The sequence below is a fragment of the Trachemys scripta genome, chromosome 9, assembly GCF_013100865.1.
Source record: "Trachemys scripta elegans isolate TJP31775 chromosome 9, CAS_Tse_1.0, whole genome shotgun sequence".
Taxonomy (NCBI): Eukaryota; Metazoa; Chordata; order Testudines; family Emydidae; genus Trachemys; species Trachemys scripta.
In genome coordinates, this window is record NC_048306.1 from 76,217,330 (window position 1) to 76,243,997 (window position 26,668).

The 26,668-nt window shown below is 42.3% G+C and overlaps 1 protein-coding gene across 2 annotated transcripts in view; it reads left to right on the forward strand.

The window, feature by feature from the left end:
• The first annotated feature begins 2,923 nt into the window (after positions 1-2,923).
• HPS3 (HPS3 biogenesis of lysosomal organelles complex 2 subunit 1) overlaps positions 2,924-26,668 on the forward strand; it is a 36,511-nt gene continuing 12,766 nt past the window's right edge. Inside the window, exons 1-12 of one of the 2 annotated variants that reach the window (XM_034782137.1) lie at positions 2,924-3,271; positions 6,326-6,820; positions 8,753-8,939; positions 15,796-15,884; positions 16,361-16,553; positions 16,785-16,866; positions 20,009-20,163; positions 21,551-21,659; positions 21,859-22,040; positions 22,368-22,548; positions 23,224-23,454; positions 25,287-25,472. In XM_034782137.1, the coding sequence (XP_034638028.1) occupies positions 3,049-3,271; positions 6,326-6,820; positions 8,753-8,939; positions 15,796-15,884; positions 16,361-16,553; positions 16,785-16,866; positions 20,009-20,163; positions 21,551-21,659; positions 21,859-22,040; positions 22,368-22,548; positions 23,224-23,454; positions 25,287-25,472 (2,313 nt within the window). In that variant the 5' untranslated portion in view covers positions 2,924-3,048. The remainder of the gene's footprint in view (positions 3,272-6,325; positions 6,821-8,752; positions 8,940-15,795; positions 15,885-16,360; positions 16,554-16,784; positions 16,867-20,008; positions 20,164-21,550; positions 21,660-21,858; positions 22,041-22,367; positions 22,549-23,223; positions 23,455-25,286; positions 25,473-26,668) is intronic. The other variant, XM_034782138.1, reaches the window with a different exon arrangement.

The window sequence follows — 26,668 nt, forward strand, 5'->3', positions numbered from 1 at the left end:
TTTTCACATGGTAATTTAATTTTTTTTTAATTAAAGCTAGTGTTAAAATTATATAATACACAGGTTAAGGAAAGAGTGTCTGTACATCTGGGCATAGTGCTTAAATTGTCCAAAAGTACAAAATTTGATTTAAAAGTAATGCAATACATATACTACATAACTTGCAATAACCTAATTTTAGGTTAATAAACTATACAATTTAGATATTAGCATCCAAATATTTGGGTACAACACTCATGAAAGGTTATACAGAGAGTAGCTTGTGGAAAGCAAATATAGCAATGAGTGCAGCATTTAGGATAGTTTGTCCTTCAGTAGATACAATCCATCAGAGAAGTATTCCAGTTATTTTCTCGACTTTGCTTCTCAACGGCACTTCAGCTCATCTCTCCTGGTATTGCCGATGTCCAGTGATGTGTTCTAAATAGATGTCCCTCGACCACCTGATGGAATCTGACGCCATGACTTGCTACACTGAGTAATCACACTGTTAAAAAATAGAATACCAATTTAAATTTATTATAAATATTTTTGGATGTTTTTCTACATTTTCAAATATATTGATTTCAATTACAACACATAATACAAAGTATACAGTGCTCACTTTATGTTATTTTTATTATAAATATCTGCACTGTAAATAAGATAAACAATAGAAACAGTATTTTTCAATTCACCGCATGAAGTACTATAGTACAATCTCTTTATTGTGAAAGTACAATTTACAAATGAAGAATTTCTTTTTTTTATATAACTGCACTGAAAACCAAAACAGTACAAAACTTTAGAGCCTACAAGTTCAGTTAGTCCTACTTCTTGTTCAGCCAATCACTAAGATAAACAAGTTTGTTTACATTTACAGGAGATAATGCTCCTCGCTTATTTACAATGTCATCTGAAAGTGAGAACAGGCATTCACATGGCACTGTTGTAGCTGGCATTGCAAGGTATTTACGTACCAGATATAAATTTTATTAGAGAATATTTAGAAAGAATAAACGGTGCTAAACGTTCGTATACCCCTTCATGCTTCGACCACCATTCCAGAGGACATGCTTCCATGCTGAATTTAATTTGGCATTCTATTATTAAGAGTATGATTAAAACTGCTATTAATAGCGACTATTTTTTAATTTCAGGACTGAGGATTTTTTCAATCGTTTGACAGCCCTAAAATTTATCCTTGCCTCCTTTAACTGTTTTCTTTTTTAAAGTGGCTGGAAATACATCATTAGACAAATTAAACTCAGGATCTTTTCATTATACTGAAGTTTCCTTTGCGAAGGGGCTTCATTCAGTTCCAATAGGCTTTTCAGATCATATCCCATTAAGGGATTAGAGAAAACTTTTGAAATGTCATGTGAGAGCAAGTGCAATTCATGTTGATTTATAGAGAATGCAAAGATATATAATCATATGACTCTCAGCTGAAGATCCTAGTGACTATCTTGGTTGCAACTGATTCTGTATGCCTGAGGCGTTGGAGAAAACAATCTAATCTTTTTGTTTCTATAACCAGATATCTGGCACAAAAGGAAAAGCTTTAAAAGCCAGAGGAGAGAAAACATACTATGCACATATGAAGATGTTTTAGGTTCTATAGGTGTCAGTAAAGCAATTATAAAGCCATCCAAAGGTAAATTATATGTATTTTAGAAGTACTTGTAAATATTTATTTGCTGAGTCCACAAGAGATAGAACATGCCTAACAAAGAAAAGAACAACTGCACTGAAAAACTTGCCATTTCTTTGCTTTTAAGTTCTAAAATTCTCATCTATGCTCCTCATTGTCCAGACCTCTGAGTCGCTAAAGAAAAGTTGGGCTTTTGGAGTGTTTAATTCATCATAGGAAGAACAATGAGCAGATACAGAATACTTTATTTCTACTCTATTTTATTCACAAGTATTTTTGCCTTTCAGTAAAGATAAAAGAAACAGCAAGTTTCACACATGTGATTCCACTTTCTGAACTCCAGCTAAAGACCTGTGTCTCCACACCTTCATTCAGCAGCAACATCTCTGTTTGCTCCAAAAACACTATTTCCAACTCTAGTGCGTGACTATCCCAACCCTGCCTCAGACATATCAAAAGTCCTTTTGTGTTTGGCCTATCACTCAGAAGTATGTCTCTCTAAGGGTACATCTACACTACAGCGGGGAGTCGATTTAAGATACGCAAATTCAGCTACGTGAATAGCGTAGCTGAATTCGACATATCGCAGCCGACTTACCCCGTTGTGAGGACGGCGGCAAAATCAACTTCTGCAGCTTTTTGTCGGCGGCGCTTACTACCACCTCCGCTGGTGGAGTTAGAGTGCCGATTCGGGGATCGATTGTCGCGTCCCAACAGGACGCGATAAATCGATCCCCGAGAAGTCGATTTCTACCCGCCGATTCAGGCGGGTAGTATAGACCAGATCTTAGTCTGCCTCAGTAAGGTACCAGATAGATGTGTACCTGTCAAGACATGGATAAGTACAGTACACACTGACAGACATGCTAACACAGAGATATACGCCCATGCTATGATATACACACTATAACCCACACAAATGCAAACACTAATAGCCGTGCAAGCACACTGGTGCGCACACAGATATAAAACACTGACATGCATGTTGACACAAGTGCGGGCACTAATATGCACACTAGCACACGCAGATGTAGATCCTCGCACGATGCGTGCACTAACAGTTGTGCGCGCACGCTCACACGGACATGCATTGCTAACACACATGCACGCGTTACTAATACACCCACAAAAGTGTGCACCCCCTAACTGAGCACACCGGGACGCACATATATACCCTCCCAAGGCCTGAGCTCATTTGGGCTCCAACTCAGATGCTGCCCCTTTGGGAAGCACCGGCTGGCGCTGACGCCTCTCCCCACCTGACCGGGACAGGGCGGTGCATGTTGCGGAAGGGGCAGTCTCCCCTGCTCTCTGAGGCTGTGCGGGAGGAGTCGGTGTCTGGGGGTCCCCGGGCTGCAGCCTGCCCTGCGCCGTGGAATGCGGGTTGGTTCCGGTGCCCCGCTCAGGAGGGCACCATGGTGCAGCTCTACAACCTGCACCCATTCGGCTCGCAGCAGGTGGTGCCCAGCAAGCAGGAGCCGGCGCTGTTCTGCTGCGGCCGGGATGCGCTGCTGGTGGCCTGCGCGGCGGCCGGCTGCAAGGTAGAGGCGTTTGCCGTGGGCGACCAGGAGCTCTGCGAGCCGCTCGGCTGTTTCAACACGCTGGGCCGGGTGCTGCACATGGCATACAGCGAGGCGGGTAAGAGCCGGGACTGGGGCGGCACCAGCTCCGGTGTCTTCACGGAGCCATCGTACCCTGTGGGGATGCGGCGGGAAGGTGGGGTGACCCTGCGCAGGGGGCACAAGGTGATGTGCCCAAAGCGATGTTGTCAGAGTTTCTGGGTCCTGTGAATGCAGTTTCGTCTTGCAAAACTCAGGGTCGTGCTGGAAAGGACTAGGCCAGTAGCAGCCTGCTGGGGCCGATAGGGAAGTACAGCCCTTCCTCCGCTCTGTGCCACTGAAAATGACTTGGTTCTTTTGAGACAAGGAGGGTGAGGTAGCCAGTATCTTTTATTGGACCAACTGCTGTTGGTGAGAGAAACGAGCTTTCCAGTTTAACAGAGCTCTTTTTCAGGCGTTGTTTCTTCTGTTTGTTCCACCTTCCGATCTCGGTTTTTCAGCTGCTTCCCCTGTTCATTGAACAAGCCCTTACCCCAAGCAAAAGGATATTCTTTCAATGCAAGATGCATGATTGCGTTTGATTCCTCCTTTGTTGAAAATGATGGGGATGGATGGAAGGGGATTTCACGGGACTCATGGCACAGTTCTGATTGCAGGATCAGGGACTGGATGAGCTCTCAAGTGCCACAGAAAAAAAGGTTAGAAAAAGCCATTGAATTCTAAGGACTCTTCTTTGGCTCTGAGCTAGAGCTATGGGACCAATGGAGCCATGGGATACAGAACCGTAGTGAGCAGTGGGTGACTTTGCCTATGGAGTGTGGAAGGAGATATTTTTATGGTACTTGGGATGTGCTTCACTCTGGCTAAGAAATGTTCAGCTCAGATTTCTCAGGATCTTAAGTACCATATTTTCACAAGATTACCTCTTTTGGAATCTTTCAAACAAGTTTTTGACTCCTTGGAAAACAACTTGCAGTTCGCCGTTCAGCCTAAAACATACACCACTGCCATCAACACCTTGATCGTTATAAATATTTGTTTTCAGGGTAAACATATTGTCTGTTAAGTGTGAACCTAAACAGGAGACTTTTTTTTTTTTTTTTTTTAGCATATATGCTGCTTTTGCATATTCTGCTGAATTTATTTTTAGTAAGAGGATAATCCGCCCTCCCTTCCCCACCCCCCCCCTTCAGACTGAACTCTTTCCTCATAGCTGAGTTTTTTCCCATGATTAAAACTAAAGCTTGAACTACAGAATGGTAAAATGATCCGTCTGGAAAAGGACGGAGGTGTTGACTACACTGTTCTTGGAGTACATTTTATTGTAGTCTTGACTTCTGTTTCAAAAGAGGTCTCTGGAAACTTTTCTTCTGGTTAGCAAGAAAAAGTAATACTAGGATTAGGGAATAAAAGCACTTGTGCACCTACTGAAGTCTAGATTGGATGGTAATTTTTAAAAAAATTCAGAACGTATGTGTGACGGGTTGGATCACAGAAACCCCCCTGGGAGCTGCCACCCGATGTGCAAAGACTACCCCTGCTTCTGCTTTCCCTGCCAGCTCAGGACTCCAGCACCCTGTCTTGCTGAGCCAGCCACTCCCGTCTGGCTCCAACACAGACCCAGGGTCTGAATCACTTGTCCCAAAGCTGCAAGTTTACCTGAAAACAGCTCACAGTAGTGTGCTTGTCTTTAGCACTCAGATGCCCAACTCCCAATGGGGTCTAACCCCAGATAAATCCGTTTTACCCTGCATAAAGCTTATGCAGGGCAAACTCATAAATTGTTCGCCCTCTATAACACTGATAGAGAGATATGCACAGTTGTTTGCTCCACCAGGTATTAATACATACTCTGAGTGAATTACTAAATAGAAAGTGATTTTATTAAATACAGAAAATAGGATTTGAGTGGTTCAAAGTAGTAACAGACAGAACAAAGTAAGTCACCAAGCAAAATAAAATAAAAAGCGCAAAGCTATGCCTAATCAAACTGAATACAGATAATTTCCTCATCAGTTCCAGAGTGCTCCCTTTTACAGGCTAATCTCCTTTTAGCCTGGGTCCAGCAATCACTCACACCCCCTGCAGTTACTGTCCTTTGTTTCAGTCTCCTTCAAGTATCCTGGGGGGGGGTGGAGAGGCTCCTTCTTTAGCCAGCTGAAGACAAAATGGAGGGGTCTCCCATGGATTTAAATAGACTCTCTCTTGTGGGTGGAGACCCCCCCCCTCCTATGCAAAGTCCAACTCCAAGATGGAGTTCTGGGGTCACCTGGGCAAGTCACATGTCCCTGCATGACTCAGTCTTTACAGGCTGAAGCCATTGTTCACATGGTATCTTGCATGTCTCCAGGAAGACTTCTCATGTGGATTGGAGCATTCCAAGATGCATTGTTCCCCAAGTGTTTCCTGATCAGGTACTTAACCTGGTGAATTCCTTCCTAAAGAAGCTGACCAAATGCCTCACAGAGCTTACTTAGAAATCAAGCCAGCATACAGCCCAAATTCTTAACCTCAAGTGGAAAGTGATATATATGTACAAATAGGATGAATAGATATAGTAGACCATAACCTTTACGGAGATATGTTACGTGGCACAGGCGGCACAAAACATATTTCAGTTATATCATACATACATTTATAAACGCCCCCCCATAAAGCCTTATGGGGTACGCTGTCACAGTATGTACTAGTACAGGTTTCAGAGTAGCAGCCGTGTTAGTCTGTATCTCTCTCTAAAGTATACTCCAGATCTACATAAACTTCTCAAGTGCATGCTGGCCTAGATAATTCACATTAAAAGTATTGTAATTTATTATTAAGTACTGCTGACAATAGCACAGAACCCTGGCAAACAAATTGTATTTCATTGGGGTAGGAATCCTCTCTCACTACATTGCTTGTATGATGATGTAGGAGTTTATAAAATTAACTGTGCTTCTAGTTTTAACCCTTTTTATTAAAGAAAATTATCTGGTAACAAGAATAACATTTCAGACAGATTTTACAAATTTGCTTAATTCCATAATTCTTTTAGTCAAAGTGCATTGGATTTAGCAGCAATAGGATGCAAACAGCATAAATTATATCTCATCTATGGGTTAGTGTTACCACAGTATTGTTGGTCTCTTTTCAGGAGATTATTTGGTGACAATTGAGGAGAAAAACAAGGCCACCTTCCTACGAGCTTATATGAACTGGAGATGCATGTCAACAGGGAACACTCGAGTTTGTGTCCGGATGGTGGGTCACAAGATGGAAGAGTCATACAGTGACTCTTCTAAAGTCCAGATGTCAATTGTGGAAATGCCTCTTTCAGATCCACCATTGTGCATTTCGTGTTGTCCTGTAAATGGAGATCTTCTTGTTGGCTGCAAAAATAAACTGGTCATGTTCTGCTTGAAATATCTTGTCATAAATCAGGATCTGACTGTATTGGATTTTAAACTCTCCTTAATTTTGCACATCAATAACGTCACCCCTACAGAAGTAGCATTTTGTGCTGGGTACATAGCTCTAACAACAGAGTTGGATGTTTTAATCCTGAAGCTGGAACCCATTCATAAAGGTGCAGATAATACTGAACTATATGCAGATAAAGTCAGAGCACCAGAAAAGCTTGTAGATGAAGGTAAATATGGAATTTAATTTTCCTTTTCATAAATCTGGAGATTGACTTGTATTAATTTCAAAGTGTGCTGAAGGAAGTTGGTTGCTCTAAAAACTTTTTCAAAACATCTTAGAGGGACACATCAGCTTAATATTGCATTTGTCTGAAATGCATTCTGTATTTACACGGAACACCAAAATGATTATTCCCCAGTCCTGCAAACATGTTTAGCTGTTCTTCGTTGAGACTACTCACATGCATAAAGGTATGCACTTGCATAAATGCTTGCAGGATCAGGGCCTAGAGTCAAAGCAAAAGACTGAACTAATATTTGCATATTTGTCAGCACTTTGTGTATAGTCCGCTTCAATGCTTTTGTGTCTAGTCAGTTGCTGAAAAGACCCTATAAACATCAACAAGGTGCCCTAAAATCTTTTATTTTAAAAGGAATTTAAAAATACAAATAATTCAGGCTGTATTGTATAAAAGGTGGTCTATCAGAAACTAGAATTTTTAAAAGTTAAATCAGTAGTGTGGAGGGCAAAAAGGCAAGTTGACATGTTTCCCATTTAAATTTCTCATAGCTTGCAAGGATGGCTCTGAACTTCCTCAGATGACGGGATGGAGGCCTGTAGTTGTTGTTCTGTTACTTACAATTAATTGGCAATTTCAGACCTCTTTCTAGGTGCTTTTGGGCACTACTTGCTTGAGCAAAAGTGATCATAGAATCATAGGGTTGGAAGAGACCTCAGGAGGTCATCTAGTCCAATCAAAGCAGGACCAACACCAACTAAATCATCCCAGCCAAGAATTTGTCAAGCTCGGTCTTAAAAACCTCTAAGGATGGAGATGCCACCACCTCCCTAGGTAACCCATTCCACTGCTTCACCACCCTCCTAGTGAAATAGTGTTTCCTAATATCCAACCTAAACCTCCCCCACTGCAACTTGAGACCATCTGCCACCACTGAGAACAGCCTAGCTCCATCCTCTTTGGAACCCCCCTTCAGGTAGTCCACAGAATATCAGGGTTGGAAGGAACCTTAGGAGGTCATCTAGTCCAACCTCCTTGCTCAAAGCAGGACCAATCCCCAGACAGATTTTTACCCCAGTTCCCTAAATGGCCCCCTCAAGGATTGAACTCACAACCCCTGGGTTTAGCAGGCCAATGCTCAAACCACTGAGCTGTCCCTCCTGGCTGCTATCAAATTCCCTCTCACTCCTCTCTTCTGCAGACTAAACAAGCCCAGTTCCTTCAGCCTCTCCTCGTAAGTCATGTGCCCCAGCCTCCTAATAATTTTCATTGCCCTCTGCTGGACTCTCTCCAATTTGTCCACATTCCTTCTGTAGTGCGGGGACCAAAACTGGATGCAATACTCCAGGTGTGGCCTCAGCAGTGTTGAACAGAGGGGAATAATTATTTCCCTCGATCTGCTGGCAATGCTCCTACTAATACAGCCCAATATGCCATTGGCCTTCTGGGCAATGAGGGCACACTGCTGACTCATATCCAGCTTCTCGTCCACTGTAATCCCCAGGTCCTTTTCTGCAGAACTGCTGCTTAGCCATGCTAAGACCACATTCAGCACTCCATTCTAGCTGCTTCTCTCAGCTAAGTGTTACTTCTGTTAGGGCAGACACACTTCTGAATGTCCACACAATGTTTATATAAAAAATCTGCTACTTTTCTCCAACAATCACACTGCACTTTCTCTATATTGGGAAATATAGTTGTTCTCTGTCATTACCCTGGACTGTTAGGTTCTCTAACATTCTAAAGATTGAAAAGAACCAACAATTTTATTAGCAAACCAAAATCCCTACAGTTTGAGGCTGATACAAATTACGTCTCTGCCCTTGAAGTATTTAACTGAACACTCTCTCATTTTATTCTTCTGTAAAGATTTGCATGGTACTGGTTTGGAAAACTGATACAATATTTTAATTGTTTAAGGTGTAAAAGATGAAGTTCCTTCAGTCTTTTCTTCCCAGCATGAATCGGATGACTTTGTCATCTGTCAGAAGCCTATGGAACTACTTGGGGAGGAAAGCAGACTATGCGGAATACTGGTAACGCTGGAATCAACAGGGTTAGCAAAAGAAGACACAGAATATTTCCAAGTGCGGTACCTCCTATACAGGTAATAAAAATTGCACTTGACACTATATGGCATGTGTGTGCCTATACTGTGTTGATATTTTGCCTTTTGGGGGCATGAAATAAGCCATAGTTCACTTCCTGTAGGGCAGAATCCTTATAAATTGAGCAAAGCCTGAGTAAAATGGTTTAGGTTTAAGGAAATTGCTCTGAAACACTGAGGGAGGGTATCCTCAAACCCATCCCTGTCCCATTCCTCAGGGTTTTCAAATCCACCTAGCTAGCCTATAGTCAGTTTCTGCAGGGAATATGGCCTGCTATTCCATTCCACAATGGATATAAATCCTCTGGCTGTGTTTCAAACATCCCTACTTCCCGTCCTGTCTCTGTGCGGCAGTGTATAGAGCTTCCACAGCAGCTTCTCTTGTGTTATGGATTAGGCTCTGCACTGTCTCACTGATCCTAGAAATGCATTTTTTCCACAGTGTTGGAGCCTTACTCTGGTTTGGGCCCTTTATTGGTTGAGGCTGCATATTCCAATCAACAGGGCACTAGTTTCTGCTGTTGACTTGCTGTGTGACCTCCATTCAAGACACTTAGTCCACACCTTTGAAAGTTAGGGCCTATCTTCAGCTTTTATCAACTTCAACTGGATTTGTATGTGCTCAGTCCCTCTGACATTCAGTCCCTCTCCGTTTCCAGCCAGAAAAAAGAGACAATTAACGCTGCAAAATGTTCTGAACTCATGGGATGAAAAGCACTAAGTAAAAGGGCCAATATTTCATTTTATTAGCTATCAAAGCCATTCAAATGGTTGGGCAAGCTGAATTATGACAGGAGTTCCTGCTCAACAGTAGATTCCAAAGTAAAACATTGAAGAAAATGATTGGCAAGCTAGAGGGAGGAAAGAAAAGACTAGAATTTAAGATGGAAAGTACTGGCTGTAGTTCAGATGAATAAAGAAAACAGGGGACTTGTATAGTTAGAATGGGGTGCAAATCCATGGCTATGTCTCGTTTACTTATTTCCCATCTCTGGTACCCAGAGGTTTTGTTGTAAATAAGCAGATAGAAAGGATCCTGTTTAGAGGTCTCTTCAGGCCGCTGTGCATATAGCGGTGGAAGCTGTGTGTGCCATACACTTGCCATTACTGTGTCCCCCCTGCTGACAGCCGCTAAGGCCCTGGAGTGGTCTCTTTTCTCAAAATAGCCCTCCATCCAGGTCACTTTAAAGTGTAGTCCCTCCTTGGATATCAACGTCCCAAATAGACAGTATCCAACCTGACACCAGTCATCAATACGACATCTTCTTCCTCTTCAGAATTCTCTTCCATTCCACTTTTCTGTCAGAGTAATGGCTCCGGGGTTTCTCCTTGGAATCTTTACCAAACTGAGGTGTTCTGCTGAAGACACCCAGAACTGTAAGCCACTGTGCTACCTGTCTGCCTCAGCAGCCAAGAACTTTGCTGCTGCTAAGCTGTGTGTCAGCTCCCTGACATACCAGCTTGTCTGCCTTTCAAGACTCTATCAGTCTACCAGCTGTGCAGGTAACATACAGTAAACCCTAGTTCCTGTGTTTTCCCCCAGAGGTGTCTCTCTGCAGTGTCACTGTGACATAGAAATTATTGAGTTTGCTGTCTCCAAGAGACAGTGTACCCACCAGGTAGCTAGGTTAGCTGAAGAGACACACTTCACTTTAATACACAGCCTTGAGAGGGTTTTGTAATAAAACAAGAATAAGTTTATTAATAAGAACAGAGGTTTGAGTGATACTAAGCAAGAGAAAAAGACAGGTATGGTTACAAACAAAACAAACACGCTTTCTAGTGACTAGAACTTAAGTCTAGCAGTTATATATTTGCCTACAACAGTTTCTCACAGCAAGTTATTCGTGGCTAAGGCCAAGAGGATCCAACTTCCACAGAATCAGAGGATGCAGTTTCCTCTGTTTCCTAAGTGATGGAAAATTAAATGTCTTGCTCCCTTTACATTACCCAAAGTCCACTGCCTCTGCCTTAAGAGCCATGAAGGTGTCCTGGGGTGCAGATTTTGTCCCCTGATAAGCTCACTAAGTTGTCTCCTCTGCTCATTAGCTTGACAGCTTTGTTTACCTTTTATATGTAAATGTGCTTTCATTGTCCACTACCTGTAGTAAAGCCAGTCAGACAGGCAATCCACATTTCTTTGCCTAGCCGTTGTCCAATTTGGTGTATGCACTGCCTCTCAAACACATTTTAAAAACATATTTCCAGGGCGCGCGCACACAACTGTACACAACATGCAGTGATTTTTTTTAAATGATTATTTATTTTTAGGGACCAGGGTGTCACCAGTTTACATATGATTCCTTACATAACCCCTTTTAGATACAAGTTATGACAACAATGTGGTATGGGTAGCAGAGTGTCAGGCTTGATATGACTCACAGTATGGTGAGCCCTCTGTGAGTTGGCACTGAGTGGCTCCCAGGGTCGCACAAACTCAAAACAGAAGACATAGAAACTCCTGCCCCTTTTCCAGGCTTGAACTTTTAATCCATCGTGGCTCATCCCTAGCTCTTCATTCTTTTGCAGAATGCTGACTCTCAGGGGCTATCTTCCTGAAGTCTTGCCCCTACTCTGGATCCTGAACTCCACTCCACTCTTCCCCCAAGGCCATCTGCTTGTGGTTTGGCCTTCTCTCAGGCCCACTTCAAGAGTCTTTCACTCCCGCTGTCCTCTCCCATCAGGGCTGGGATGTAAATTCCCTTCTGCAGCTCCTCTACTCTCTAGTACTCTGATACACCTTCTATTCTGAGCATCCTCCCTTTATAGAAACCACCCAACTCCTCTTCCAGCTGGGACTCCTCTTTGACTGCACCTCGCCTAACCTCAAAGTACAATCAGATGTGTTAATTGGGCTCGCAAGCCCCTATCGACCATTTCACCACCTGTGTGGGGAAACACCCCATCACACTTAGCTATGCTAAAAATGTTTGTAGTTGGACTTTTAAGAACATAGTTTTCTTCTTCGAGTGCTTGCTTATATCAATTCCACTTAGGTGTGTGCACACGCCGCCTGCATGGATGTCGGAAACTTTTCCCTAGCAGCTACCCGCCGGACGGCTGTGGAGCCCCCTGGAGTGGCGCCGATATGGTGCTCTATATATGACCCTGCCGGCCCAACCCCCCCTTCAGTTCCTTCTTACTGCCAGTGACGGTTGTTGGAACAGTTGTCTCTTGTTATCAAGTGCACCACTACTCCCTAGCTATCTTCCCATCTCTGTATATAGTTACCATTGTTTAGTTAATTGTTAATCGTCATCTAGTGTTAAGTATAGTTCATAGCAGTTGGGAGGGGGGTCTTCCCCTTCAACGAGTTCCCCGTGGGGCTCCTGGGCATCCCAGGACTTCAAACCCTGCACCTTCTGCGGCAAGCCTATGCCCATGGGCAATTCCCCACTACTCCTGTCTTTGGTGTCTGGGAGAGGCCCACCAGGCCGACAAGAGTAAAATTCGCAAAGCGTTTAAACCCAGCATAAGAAAGGAAAGGAAAGGGACATTCGCTTGAAGCAACTCCTCATGGAGTCTGCTCTCCGCCCTTCACAAGATTCGGGCCCGAGCGCCTTGGTGTGGAGCGCTCCTCCAGCGGTGCCATCTACAGCACTGCAAAAGGACTCGGCACGCCCTCCTAGGGATCGACCATCTCCCTGGGCCCAGAAGTGTCCCTCCCAGCACCGCTCCCGGCCACCCGTAAAAAGCAGGCCATGGGAGGTTCTCAGAGGCCTGAAGCAGACATCGCGGCCCCGGCAGGACAGGGTACAGACCATGCCCCTAAGACCGACAGATCCTCCACTAGGTCTCAGCCTGCATGGCCCTCGGTCCCCCAAGCAGCCCTGCACCACCAGAACCCCTGCAAATGGAGGAGGTCACACTGCCCTTCACCCTGGATACCTTTGAGGCTGCTAGAGGGCTCATTGAAATGACTGTGCCTCCACCAGCCCGAGCCCCGGTACTGTTGAGGGGCAAACCGGCAATTTTTGGCCAGTCTGCCCCCAGGCCAGCATCACCGTGCCGCTCTGAGTCCCAGCACCGTTCCGAGCCCTGGCACTGCACGTATGCTACGCGCCGGCCTGACTTGCGGCACTGGTCTCACAGCCCCGATCCTCAGAGCCGTTCGCGCTCAAGGTGGTCGTTGATTCAGGTAGATTCTCAGGTGCGAATGGTCAGACACGTTCGACCGCTTGGGCATCATTTTGAACGTCAACAAGTCTGTTCTCGCCCCAACCTGAACAATAGAGTTTATTGGGGCAGTCCTGGATGCAAATCAAGCAAGAGCATTCCTCCCAGAGGCCCGACATCTAGCCATTGCACACATAATTGCCGGTCTGTGCCGTTTTCCCACTACCACAGCGATGCAGTATCTCAAGTTGCTGGGTCACATGGTGTCCTGCACTTATATGGTACAACATGCCAGGTTGAGACTCAGGCCCCTACAGGCGTGGTTGGCGTCTGTGTATCACCTGGGCTGCAACAGTCTAGACATGGTGCTCACCGTTCCAAGGCATACCCTCGATTCCCTGTGTTGGTGGCTGGACCCTCACATGGTGGGTGCCGGAGTCCTGTTCCACCCTCCTCAGCCCACTCTGACCCTGGTAATGGATGTGTCCGTGTTTGGGCTGGGGAGCACACCTTGGGAGCCTGACAACTCAGGGTTTATGGCAAGTAGAAGAACTGACCCTGCATATCAATATCAAAGAACTCAGGGCTATCCGTCTCGCGTGCCAAGCATTCCTGCCCCACTTACAAAACAGTGTGTAGCAGTGCTGACAGACAACACCACGCCCATGTTTTACTTGAACAAACAAGGCAGAGCCCGGTCGTCTCCTCTTTGTCAGGAAGCCCTTTTACTGTGGGAATTCTGTTTAGCCCACTCCATCCTTCTCCAAACTTCATACCTGCCGGGTGTTCAGAACGTACTGGCAGACAGCTTGAGCAGACGAATGGTCGATTCATCCGGATATTATTCACTCCGTTTTCCGCAGCTGGGGGTTTCCCCAAATCGATCTGTTCGACCTTCTGCTCCTTCCGAGGTCACAGCCCGGGCTCGATTGCAGATGCTTTCCTGATTCCATGGTCCGGCCAATTACTTTACACCTTCCCGCCATTTCCCCTAGTCCAGAAGGTGCTCCTCAAGGTCTGCAGGGACAAAGCGGATGTCATACTGGTGGCTTCAGCTTGGCCTCACCAGTGCTGGTACCCCACTCTCTTTCCAGGCCCTGCTCTCAATCCAGGCCCTGCTGCATCTACCTCTCACCCCCAACCTCATCTCGCAGAACCACGGTCGTCTCCTCCATCCGGACCGTCAATCTCTCCATCTCATGGTTTGGAGGCTCTGTGGTTGAACCAGGCTAAGCATGCCTGTTCGGACTTGGTGAGACAGGTGCTCCTGGAAAGCCGCAAACCTTCTACCAGGATTATATACAAAACGAAATGGAAAAGCTTCTCCATTTGGTGCGCTCAACGGCAAGTGCTCCCCCTCCAAGCTTCAATTCCGTGCATCCTGGACTACCTAATACACTTCAAGGGCCAGAATCTAGCGTTCAGATCGCTTAAGGTCCACCTTGTGGCCATCTCGGCATTCCACCCAGGCGCTGACGGGCGTTCCATGTTTGAACACCCCATCGTGGGACGTTTCCTGAAAGGCCTGGAAAAAGTCCACCCCCCCAATGAAGCCCCCTGTACCGGCCTAGGACCTTAACCTAGTCCTTTCCTGTCTTATGGGTCCTCCTTTCGAGCTGCTAGCTTCCTGCTCACTCCTCTATCTTTCCTGGAAGGTCGCCTTCCTAGTGGCCATTACCTCAGCACGATGTGTTTCTGAGCTATGGGCTCACGTGTGATCCACCGTATATCATTTTCCATAAGGGCAAAGTCCAGCTGAAGCCTCACCCAGCTTTCCTACCAAAAGTTGTATCCCATTTCCACATTAACCAGGACATTTTCCTGCCGGTTTTCTTCCCAAAACCACATGCTAAAACTCCGAGAGCAGCAGCTGCATTCACTGGATGTTAGAGGAGCACTCTCCTTCTACATAGATCGAACAAAACCTTTCCGCAAGACAGCCCTCATCGCCATAGCGGAGCGAATGAAAGGTGCGCCGGTTTCTTCCCAGCGGATATCTTCATGGATCACCACATGTATTCGCACCTGTTATAACTTGGCGAATGTTCCTCCACCTGCTGTTAGGGCTCACTCCACGAGAGCGCAAGCCTTCTTGGCGCATGTACCTCTCCAGGAAATCTGCTGGGCTGCCACATGGGCTTCGGTGCACACCTTCACGTCCCATTACACCATCGTCCATCAATCTCGTGATGATGCGGCCTTCGGCAGGGCGATTCTTCAGTCTGCAATACCTTGACTCTGATCCCACCTCCAAGGTAAGACGTGGGAGTCACCTAACTGAAATTGATATGAGCAAGCACTCAAAGAAGTAAAGACGGTTACTCACCTTTTTGTAACTGTTGTTCGAGATGTTTTGCTCATATCTATTCCATTCCCACCCATCTTCCCCTCTATCGAAGTAGCCGGCAAGAAGGAACTGAAGTGGGGTCGGGCTAGCAGGGTCATATATAGAGCACCATATCAACGCCACTCCAGGGGGCTCCACAGCCGGCCCGACGGGTAGCTGCTAGGGAAAAGTTTCCGACAACCGTGCACACAGCGCGCGCACACACCTAACTGGAATAGCTATGAGCAACACATCTCGAAGAACAACAGTTACAAAAAGGTGAATAACCGTCTTTTTTTTAATAACTAATGACGTCTTAAAACAGCTATATTTTCTACAGTTATTGCTATTTACTTGTCCTAGTTAAATGTCTTGTCGTGGTTTCTCATTGATTTCCTATGTTTTTTTCTCTAGACGTTTTACTCCAGATCTGTCATCTTTCGTCTTCTCTGTTGAAGAGACCAAGTTGCACTCTCTACAGCTACTGCCTATGTATCAGACAGGTAAATGTCTGCATATACACAGACTGTGTGATTTTTTTTTTTTTTTTTTTGCCACAGAAGGTCTAGGAGAAAACGTGCTTTGTGTTCCCCTGCTTATCCACTTTCTATTTTAGCAGTTACACACTTTCATGAAAAAATGACTTCCTCGTTTTCAATGACTTGTGCTGAGCTTCCAACAACGTTGTCCTCACAAAGTTTATGCAGAACTTAATCTGTAGCGTATTAATAAAACATTGACTTAAGCTTAATCTTTCTGTGTGGCAAGCTGACATTTTATGGCACAAGAGCATTGCTCATAAAGGTTGTTTAAATTACTGTTAATGTTATCATAAGATGCTAGGCTACTTATAACCAACAGTAGGAACTTAATTTATATAATTGGAGTGGAGTAAACATTCCAAATCCCGCTAAATAGGAATGTATAGTACATGGTAAATCAAATGTTAGCAATAGCTTTCTTTTATTGTTATGTACAGGAAGTTCCATGGCAGTCAATGGAAAAACCGCAGCCAAGAAAGAATTGCTGTGTGTCTTCTGTTTTTTCTCCTTGCCGCACGTTGGGTATCTCTATGCTGTTGGGAGCTTAGTAGAGCTGCTTTCTACCTATCAGTACTCGGAAAAATCTCAGCAGGCAGTTCTTACCCCACAATTCCTACATGTTATTACAAGGTACTATGTTATAACTTTGATTCTTGTGTTCTCTGATCTCTGCTTTTCATCATCTCCCTAAGTCTTCTTCACACCTTTCAGTGCAACTTCCTAGGTTTGCTTATATGACAGTGCTTCTGCTTCCACTCTATGGCTCAATCCACACAAGGAAAAATTTTGAATACACGTGTACTCTGGCAATAACTAAGCAACCAAATCTTTTTAATCAATATTGTCATTTCTCTGCCTTAGTAACAGCTTGCAGTGTTTCACAGTACGATGCAGTGCAGCGGCAGCTCGTGAGGAGGACCCATACATTGATACAACCATGAAGGTGCGCTCCTAATAGTCTCATGACAGATGCAAAACTTAAAAAACAAATGTGGGTACCAAAAGGGCATTTATCTTCCTCACACTGCTGTATGCCTTCTCTTTACATCTTACTTAATTGCTTCAGCCTATAGAAACTAGTAACACAAGAAAGCATTAATGATTTGACTTTAATATTTCACAGTGGTACATTCCTCTGTTCTATTGGGTGTGGAAGTTGTAGCTGAAACAGCATATACGATTGCTCCTTAAAATCCTAAATCATTAACAGAATATTTATGAAGGCTTTACAAATGTGAATTTATTTTTGTAACTTTTAATTAATAATAATGGAATGTGATTGCCTACTTTCCTGCCAAGACCTGAATTCAGGTTCAAAGTTCACCTTGTGGCAGCTGATTACTTTTCTGAAGCCTAAAGTGATGTAGCAAATATGCCTGGAAGCCCTCTCTTCTCAGCTGTTGTAGGAGAAACATAGGCCTCTGAGTTTGAGTCTTGGCAAGTAAGGTTTTCAATCCATTAGAGGCTTAGACTTCGCATTCTTCAAACTGTTTCAGTAATAAACTGTTGAATTATCAGGACTGAATTAATATCTATATATTTATTATTAGGGCAGATAGGTTGAAGCATATTTTAAGCATATTTTTGGGGACTTTCCTATATGCTTTTAAAATATATTGGTTGGCATGTAATTGCTGAGAGAGGGAAGTTGTAGAGCTCTAAACAGGCACTCTATCGTAAAATAGAAGGTGTTTTTCAATATGAGAGTGACTTGCAGATAAATGGTGTATGCGAGTCTGAACTGAGAGTGTGCATGACTAAAATAACCTAGAAGAAATCTTGGTGATTTCTCCAAGAAGCACATAATCTACTTGATTGATAGTCAATATAACCATGTATAGTTGCTTCACTAAGTGGATTCATCTTCTCATTCTCCTGAAACTGTTCGTCCAAAATGCTGTTCAGGCAGACTCATTTTGCCTTAGGCCCAATATATAGGATAAAATGGTGCTTAAATGATAGAGGTATAAACAGGTTTAAGATTTGAGTGAATTGGAAATTAAGTTTTCTAGTACAGAATATTGTATGTAATGTAAGTGTTTTTGTTAGTTTATATACTATAGGCATCTCATGTTGGGATTCCTATAGTTAAGGTTGCCTGACACTTTCTGTTATAAAACCCTGTTGTTCAGGGTGGATTGTTTGTGCATTGTTGCTTTTGGTTGGTTTTTTTTAAAGCACTGATTTTAATCACAATTTAAATCAGCAATCAGGAAACTGATTTAAATAATCAGTTTTAATCTTGTTTTGCATTTGTTCTCATTGACGGGACAACCATTAAAGCATGTTGATTTGCAGCTAATGTCGCCTTTACACTAAATTTGGTGCTTTTTGCTAACCAGGCGGATGCACTATATCTATACACATTTCTTTAAGCAGCTACATAGCTGAATAAATGCATGTTAAATCTTAACATCATAAAAATGCAAAAATTATAAAATAGTGAATGATGCACTTATTTACTACATGATGATTTCCCCCTTCGGGACTTGTCAAACTACAGTTGGAAGGGAATTAAAATTGGATTAAAGTTTCACAAAACCAGCATTTTAAAATGTACTAGTTACGTCAAGCTACTTTAAATGTGCAGGGTATGCACACCTTCTTGTCAACTGTCTAAAATGGGCCATCTTGATGATCACTACAACAGTTTTTTTTTTTTTTTTCTTCTGCTGATAATAGCTCATCTTAATTAATTAGCCTCTTACAGTTGGTATGGCTACTTCCACTTTTTCATGTTCTCTGTATGTATATATATCTTCTTACTATATGTTCCATTCTATGCATCTGATGAAGTGTGCTGTAGCCCACAAAAGCTTATGCTCAAATTTGTTAGTCTCTAAGGTGCCACAAGTACTCCTGTTCTTTTTTTGAAGAAAAAGTATGTTTATCAAAAAATGTTTTTGCATTTAAAAAACTAATTTAGTAAACAGTTAATAAGTTCCTTTGTAATTAGTTAATGGACTGTTTCTGGTTGCCATGGGCCAGATTTTCAAAGCTATTCGGGAACATAATAGTATTTTTCAAAAGTGTCTAAACAGATTACACACCTAACTGTCATTGAAAGCAGCGTAATTTAGGTGCCTAATCTGTTTAGGCCCTTTTGAAAATACCACTAGGTGCCTAAATATCTCTGAAAATCTAGTCTCCTATCCTTCAAATTCTAAGACTTAGTAGATCTGCCCCTCTTCCTCACGGATTTTATTCAGACTGGAAGAGGAAAACAACCTTTCCTGCTTTTTCAATTAGTCTAAATGAAGAAAATATTCTGTCTGCTAGATAAACTGAAAATACAAATACAATAAACAAAAATAATTAAAATCAAAATCTTTCCTCACAACAAAACCAGGAAAATATTTACATTTGGAAAATTTAAATATCAGTATTTGCTCCATTGTAAAGACCGAAAATAACATAGATAGTTTCTGCAGTACATGACATTGTGACATATTCATGAAGCTTGAGTTGACTTCAAAAGTTAGATGTCTTCCCCTGATTCTATATATGATTAAAAAAGCAGCACTCTTTAACTCATAAACAAAATTTGAGGAGGTCTCATTGATACAAACTTTTTTAATTTGAATGATAAATAGTTTTATAGTGAGTTTAGTCATTAACATAGGTTGTCCTAAATTTCAAATGTATTTTAAAGAGGTTTATTATTTTAAAATAAACCTAAATAAAGTCATATATTTTTTTTTTATCCACTCCGCTGTTTTCAGTTCCTTATAACTTAAGCCATTCAGGCAGCAATTTTCTATGTGGAGTGCTTCAGGCTGAATTTTTTTGGGAAGCTTCAGCTAAACCTGTTCAGCCACTTCCAAGAATAAGGTTAGGGAAATACATGTTTTCCCAATGTTTTTAAAAAAGTTTTGTTTCGTTTGTTTGTTTTTACAACCCTCACTCTATGGGCAACTGTAATTCTGGAATTTCCTAACTTTTGAGTTCTTGGCTTTGTAACAATAATGTTCTTTTAATGTAGTTTTTAAATAGTTTAAAATGTAACCCTCCCTATGAATTCAGATTTTTGTTTCTATCTTGTTAATTATAATTCTTTAACCTTAAAGTCATCCTTTCCTTTACAGGCTTGCCCACCTGTGTCTCTAGATGTCTGTGCATTAAGAATGCAGCTTTTTATAGGGCTGAAAGCTATTTGTCACTTCAACAACCATGTAATTCTTCTGACTAAGGCAGATAGTGAAGATATTACTGAAAGAAGAAAGCCTCCAAGAAGGGTCCTGTAAGTGCTATTCATGCTATTCAATTTCATGAAAGAGGCAATTTTGGCTTGTTAGGGTTGAAGGCATGTATATGAAAGGGTGGTATCTGTTGGAAATATAATTAGTCTCAGGATGAGAATAGTAATCAAGATTATGAATTTTTATTGAGCTTTAACACACCAAATGAAATGGTCCTTATTCCAATGGATTGTCTTGTAAAATTGTGGAAAGGGTAGAGGAAGGCTTATAAATGTCTGTAACCTAGTGTATAAATTACTCCAAGATGCTGAAAAATTGATACCCTCCAAAGAGGCAGTGTGCTTTGTTGTTAGAAATAAATATGCTTTTTATTCCTACTGTCTTTTACATTAAATACACATTATAGATAGATTTGTGTTTCTGCGTGACAAATGCTAGAATACCAAAATAGATGTATCACAGCTCAGAACAAGGTGTAGTTCTCATACATTCTCTTGTGGGGATTTTTGGGGCATATATTGCCAAAGGCTGGGGTATATTCTGGGGAGGACAGTGTACTTCTGTCCCAGAGAACAAAGTCTAATAGGTATAACAAAAATAGTAGCAGTCATTGGGCCAAAATATGCTCTGTTGCACATATGAAGTCATTAGGGTTGCACAGTTCTACCTGAAAGCTGAGTATGATGCACTACTTTCTATATTGCAGGGGCTTTTAATAGAGTTCTCTGCCACAGCTATCTGAACAACACATTTATCAATCTAATTGATTCAAATGTGTAACTGTATTTCAGCAGCTATATTCAGTTGAAAAGAAAGGTATCTAAATTACTTCACATCATATCACATAAGAAAATGACATAAGCAGTTCTCTATTTTTGGATAGTTGTAAGTTGTGACCTCCCAGAATACTAGAACTTCAAAATATTAGGGACCTTGCCAATACCTGAGATGAAAAAATTAAGGTGTTTTTTTTTTTTTTTTTTATTTGACCCACCGCCTTATAGTGACCCCTGTAAAAGTTACTGAAGTGGTAGAACTGTGCTGAATGCTGTGTGAGATGCATATAAAATCACAGGTACAGATCCTTATCTGGTATAAATCTTTAGCTCCATTGAAGTCAGTGATGTAAATTGTACAGCTAAGGATCTGTCCAGCAATTCCTGCCCACAAGACCTTATAGCCTATGGTCTTGTCTACACATGGAGTTATTTAGGAATAGCAATTGTACTCCCTACCTTTATCCAAATTAACTTTCAGATGTAGACAAGATCTAAAAGATATCTGTGCATGTGTGTGTGAGTAGTTCCTGATTCTGTTTGCTTCATGCAGATATCAGTTTAGTAAGTCAGTGATATAAAGTTTTTATGTTCAGTCACATAATTTTTATTTGGACAGCAATGGCTCCATTCTTTCCTTCTCTCATTTCAGTTCCAGAAAGGCTGATAGTGTCAAACTCAAGACTCCACCTGAGTCAGAACCTGGCTGGAATTTATATATTGTGAATACTATTTCAACCATCCAGCTTTACAAAGAAATGGTATTGCTCAATTCCTGTTTGATTATTGGTGATAAAAGCATCATGTTGTGGATTAGATGTCTGAGATAGCCTATCATGTATATACTGTAGCATGTAATCAGTCAAGATTTAAAATTGTTGTTTCTCCCAACTTTAAAACTGTTTATAAACATTCTGCCTTGTGAGCTAAAGAGCTAAGTATTTCTTTAATTTGTTCTAGGTAGACTACAGTAAGACATATGAAAATGTAAGAACGGAGAGTTGCATCCATCTTCTAAGTGAGGCTCACTTGTTAGTTAGAGCAGCTTTAATGGATCCCAGTCTGATGGAATCAGAAGAGAAAGAGAAGCTCCTGGCAGCATTCAGAGAAAGTTGTGCTCACCTAGGAGACTGTTACAGCAGGTTTGTACTTTGAAAGATGTTAATTTTGGGTTTCCCAGGGTGCCCTCCTAGGTCAATTTTAAGAATGTTGGGATCGCTTGTTCTCATCACCATTTTACACTTGTATTGCATATACAATCTCTGGGCTGACTGTAAAGATTTTCATCTCAGTTTGGTTTCTCATTCATTAGACTTGTAGTCTTGGGTTAAGTATGGAGTAGAAATATGTAAATGCTGAAATGTCTCCAGCCTCAAACCCTTTACGGATCAGGGTGAAATCTTCTTTTTTTTTCTGTAAGATTATTGCTGCAAAGGTCCCCAATTCTTTTTTCCCCCCATTGCTTTCAGGTTTAACACTAAGGATGCCCATCTTGCCCTGCCTTACTACAAGATGTCTGGCTTATCCATAACTGAAGTTTTGAAGAGAATAGACTCGGTGGTAGAGGGTGGAACACAGAAATATGAAAAAGGATTTATCTTTTACTTAAATCATTCTCTTTATGAAGATTTAAATGAAGAGTTAAGCAAAGTAAGAATAGGAACTTTCTCTTTAATCTACTGCTTATTTCCTATTCTGAGGAACTTGGGACACTTATAAAGGAAGCATTGCTTAAATTTTGAAATCTCCATATCTGTTGGCTCATGATTATTCTCCTTTGCATGTGAGAGGCACAAGGGGGACCCATCCTAGTTTTGCCGACCAAATATAAACCAGACGTAATTTCTATAAACACAAAGAGATTATCAATGATATTTCCTGTTCAGACTCTCCTCAGAAGAATGTATTGTGGTTTTTGTTGTCATGATGCATAAACGTTTTCCAGAGACAGGGTTCCAACCAAGGCTGGGGATACCAACATGCTAGGAAAGTCTCCGTCCAAACTTTTTTTTGCTACCCCTATCAATGTAATGAACCGAGCTCAAGCCACATCTCCAAATGCCACCTTTAAAGGGTGCTGAAACTCCATGTCTGCTCTCCCAGCCCTTCAGAGGAATTTTGGTTGAGTTGACAGAATGTCTCTGCAGACATGCTGTCAGGTGGCGTTCCTTTGCCCCTACCGCTGTGGCTTACCAACTACAGTATGCCCCTATGTTTGAAAGCAAGTCTGTATCATTTCTGCACACCAGTAGTTTGATTTTATTTATTCATTCCAATGTATATTCAGGAGGCTAAGCTTATTTTAAATGGCTTTTATTTTAATAGGAATCAGCAGGCAAAGTGCTCCAAATATTCCATCTTGCTGAACCAAACCAGCTGCCCCATGTGCTCTGCAGTCCGTGCATGAAAAATGTATGTCCCTTGATGGCAATGGAGCTTTTGCAGAAAGTGGAACTGATTGTGCCATCAGTGGTATTGACGCTAACCAAAGCTGCCATGGCTCTAAAAATGGGAGACCTAGAGGCATATAAAAATGAGATGGACTGTTATACAGAGGTACAGAATGCTGCCCATGTAGTCACCTTCCCATTTAGTACCAGATTCTCTGTTAAACCCAACTCGGTTGGTTTGGGTTATGTCTCATGGCAGGGGGAAATCCTGCTCTTCCCCCACACGCTTAATGGTCTTTATTGGGCATCTGGGAGGAGGTGGGTTGAGGGGTATGAGTTGTTTAGCTTGTGCTCCAGGGAAGCTAGAATTCCCATTAATATACACATGGGCATATAATTAAACTATTACTTTAATATTAAATATTATTTTAATAATCACAAAACACTTTTTTTAAGTGTTTCTAAATCAAAGTACAGTAAATAAATTAAATATTAGTTGGAGCATAGTAGCCTCTGCAGCCCCTGTGTCTCCCTCCTTCCCCCACCCCCCCCCCCCGGCCCCGAGGATAGGTTGCATAGTCCCACCTGACCCTTGGCTTGCACACCTGTATCCAGTCCACTGCTCTCTTCTGTTTGACTGTAGTCAAGGCACTTTGTCCTTATTGAGAGAGGAGGAGAATGTGCTTTGGTGCAGTCACAGTAGGAATCCTATTTAATGGAAGGAAATGTAGCGCAGCAGGGCTTGATATCAGTCATCGGTGGTATGGATTTACAGACACTTTGAAGGGAGGTCATTATACTCTGACTAAATCTGACCCTGATGTTGATGTTTCAGTCCAAATCACCATGTGTGAGGTTAAAGGCCACAAACTAGTAGGGTTGGTCAGGGCACGTAAAGACGAGTATTGCAAGAGAGGAAGAGATATTGGACCTGCATCAGGCTCTTGAGTGAGCTCATCCCTTTTGTATTTTTAAATCCGGTTTAAAAAAAGTCAGAAGTGTCTAATTTTGAGGAGAAAATAAGCCCATGGGTGTATCACAGCCTGGGGTTGATGCCAGAACCATCACTAAGTACATGCTGAGCCTTGATTTCTGAACTGCAGAGTGTGGAGGTTAGGATATGTTAGAAAATCAGCTACAGTGTTGTTCAGCACCACCTGCTGTCTCTTCCACAGCAAAGCATGATCATCTCTTTCTAACTGGATGCAAAAGTACTGATGCAGTAATATAAATAAGGAACAAGGTAGGTCCTAGAGAGTAAAGAGAGCCTCAGATGTCAGGTTAATCTATGATAATTTACGTTTGCTGCATAAACAGCAGCAGCTGATGAATAAAAAGGGGCTATTACAATATATACGGCTGCAAAATCATTTTTATTATTCATGGGTAGCATTTTCAAAAGCACCTTATTGATTTGGGAGCACAAGTCCCATTGAAAGCCATTTGGGTGGGGTTTTCAAAAGCACCTAATACTTTGGTTTTGGTTTACAGTCAAGTCTAGTTTTCTGTGTGTGTGTGTGTGTGTATATATATATATATAGTGAGTAAAGTTTAGACTCATGGAACTGGAAGATCCCTAAGACAGGGAGCAAGAACAAATGGAATAAAATCTTACAACATTAAGGGTAAAGTATGGAGGACCAGTGCAAACTCCTTGTGCCATATAAGGCACATGATGGGCCTGCAACCCCGGCACACCTTGGATGCCAGCCATGTATAGGGCAGCACTGTGGGCTACACATGGCTGAGATCCAAGATTCTACAGACTCAGTGGCCCAACTGCCCACGCAAGTGAAGTCATTACTCCTGTGCATAGCTTGAAGTAGCAGCTGTGGGGAGCTGCACTACAGTACCATGGCTTGGCCTAGTGAGAAGGGATATCGTTCACTTCCCATATCCTCCCTGCATTTCACCTACATAAGCCAGACTGCTTGAGTAAGCCCTGAGTTTGGGAAGGATTGAATTCTTTGCCTAACTTGTAAATGGATGTGTCTGTAGATGAGACTGGCATATGGCTTTATTGGGGAACCAAGACTTCTGAGGCAGCAGAGAGAAGGGCAAATTGTTCCAACCGAACTTGCCGTTCATCTGAAGGAGACGTGGCCTGGGTTGCTGGTGGCTTCGATGTTGGCTTTACATGAGAACAGTAAAATTGAATTGGAAGAAGCAGACTCTTACTTCGAGGTTTGTCTGTTTGCGGGATTGTTGCATTTTTAAAATTTTGATTTAACTTCTACAAAGCCCAGGCCTGGTGTTAACAACTAGAGGTGACCAAAACAATCCGAGTGGTCCTCGAGTTACAGCAGGAAAAGCTTTATGAAAGCCCAGCAGCTTCTGTCACTAAGCTTGACAGAAATTTTAACTGGAGTAAGAAACTGGTTCTTTTTGTGAATGGTCCAGGCATTAAATTTAGCCAAAGAAATGCATTAAATTCGTCTTTATGCTCTGCATCCGTCAGTTCAACCAAGCACACATTGATCTTGGAGACTGGGATTTTCAAAGGGAAGTAGGCATCCGGTGCCTATCAAAATTTAATAGGAATTGGGTAAATAACTCCCATGGGCCCCTTCTGAAAATTGCATCCAGGATTAATACCATAGCATACAAATCCTTTTCTAAAGGGTATCAAGTCAGATGTGATGCTACATAATCTTCTATGTACATATTCAAAAACACTCTACAAATGAAGTAAATAGTCCTCTCAAACCTGAGAGAGGTGGGCCTATCCCTACATTACAGATAGAAAAACTAGAACAAATGGCTTATTCCTGGCCTCAAAAGAGACCTCGGTCAGAGCAGGAATTAGAACTAAGGAGTTCCTTGCTCCACAGATCTTGACTATTCTTCATTATAAGGGGTTTCTGTCATTTTAGAGCCAAATTATCTCCATCCTCACCGCACCCCCAGGCCTTTTGTGATCTCACTTCCATCATTCTGAATTTTCATCATGAAATTAAAGATCTAACAGTGTAGTTAAGGTTAATGTAGTTGGTTTCAAGTTTAGGGGTTCAGTGTAAATGCAGTAATCAAGGTCCCCAACCTGTCTGGCCAGCATTTAAAAGCCCAGGGAAAGGTTCAATGGTGATGGGGTCCCCCTTGGTGCAGTCCTCCGAACTCCTCACAGAGCCCTATGATTAGCTCCCACTGGCAAGTGAACTGGGGGGTGCGTCCTTTAACTTAGCCCCAACTCTCTGATTAGAATGACTCTTCAAAGGGGACTTGCTTAGGTGTGGACATATTTTAGATGGTGTCAGCATTTCGGCTCTTTAAACACTTTACAATGTGACCACCGTTGATAGCAGAATAAAAACTCACAAAGGAATGTGTTTCTTGCATACCAAACCTATACATTAAGGAATCAAGAGTTTAAATATGTTGCA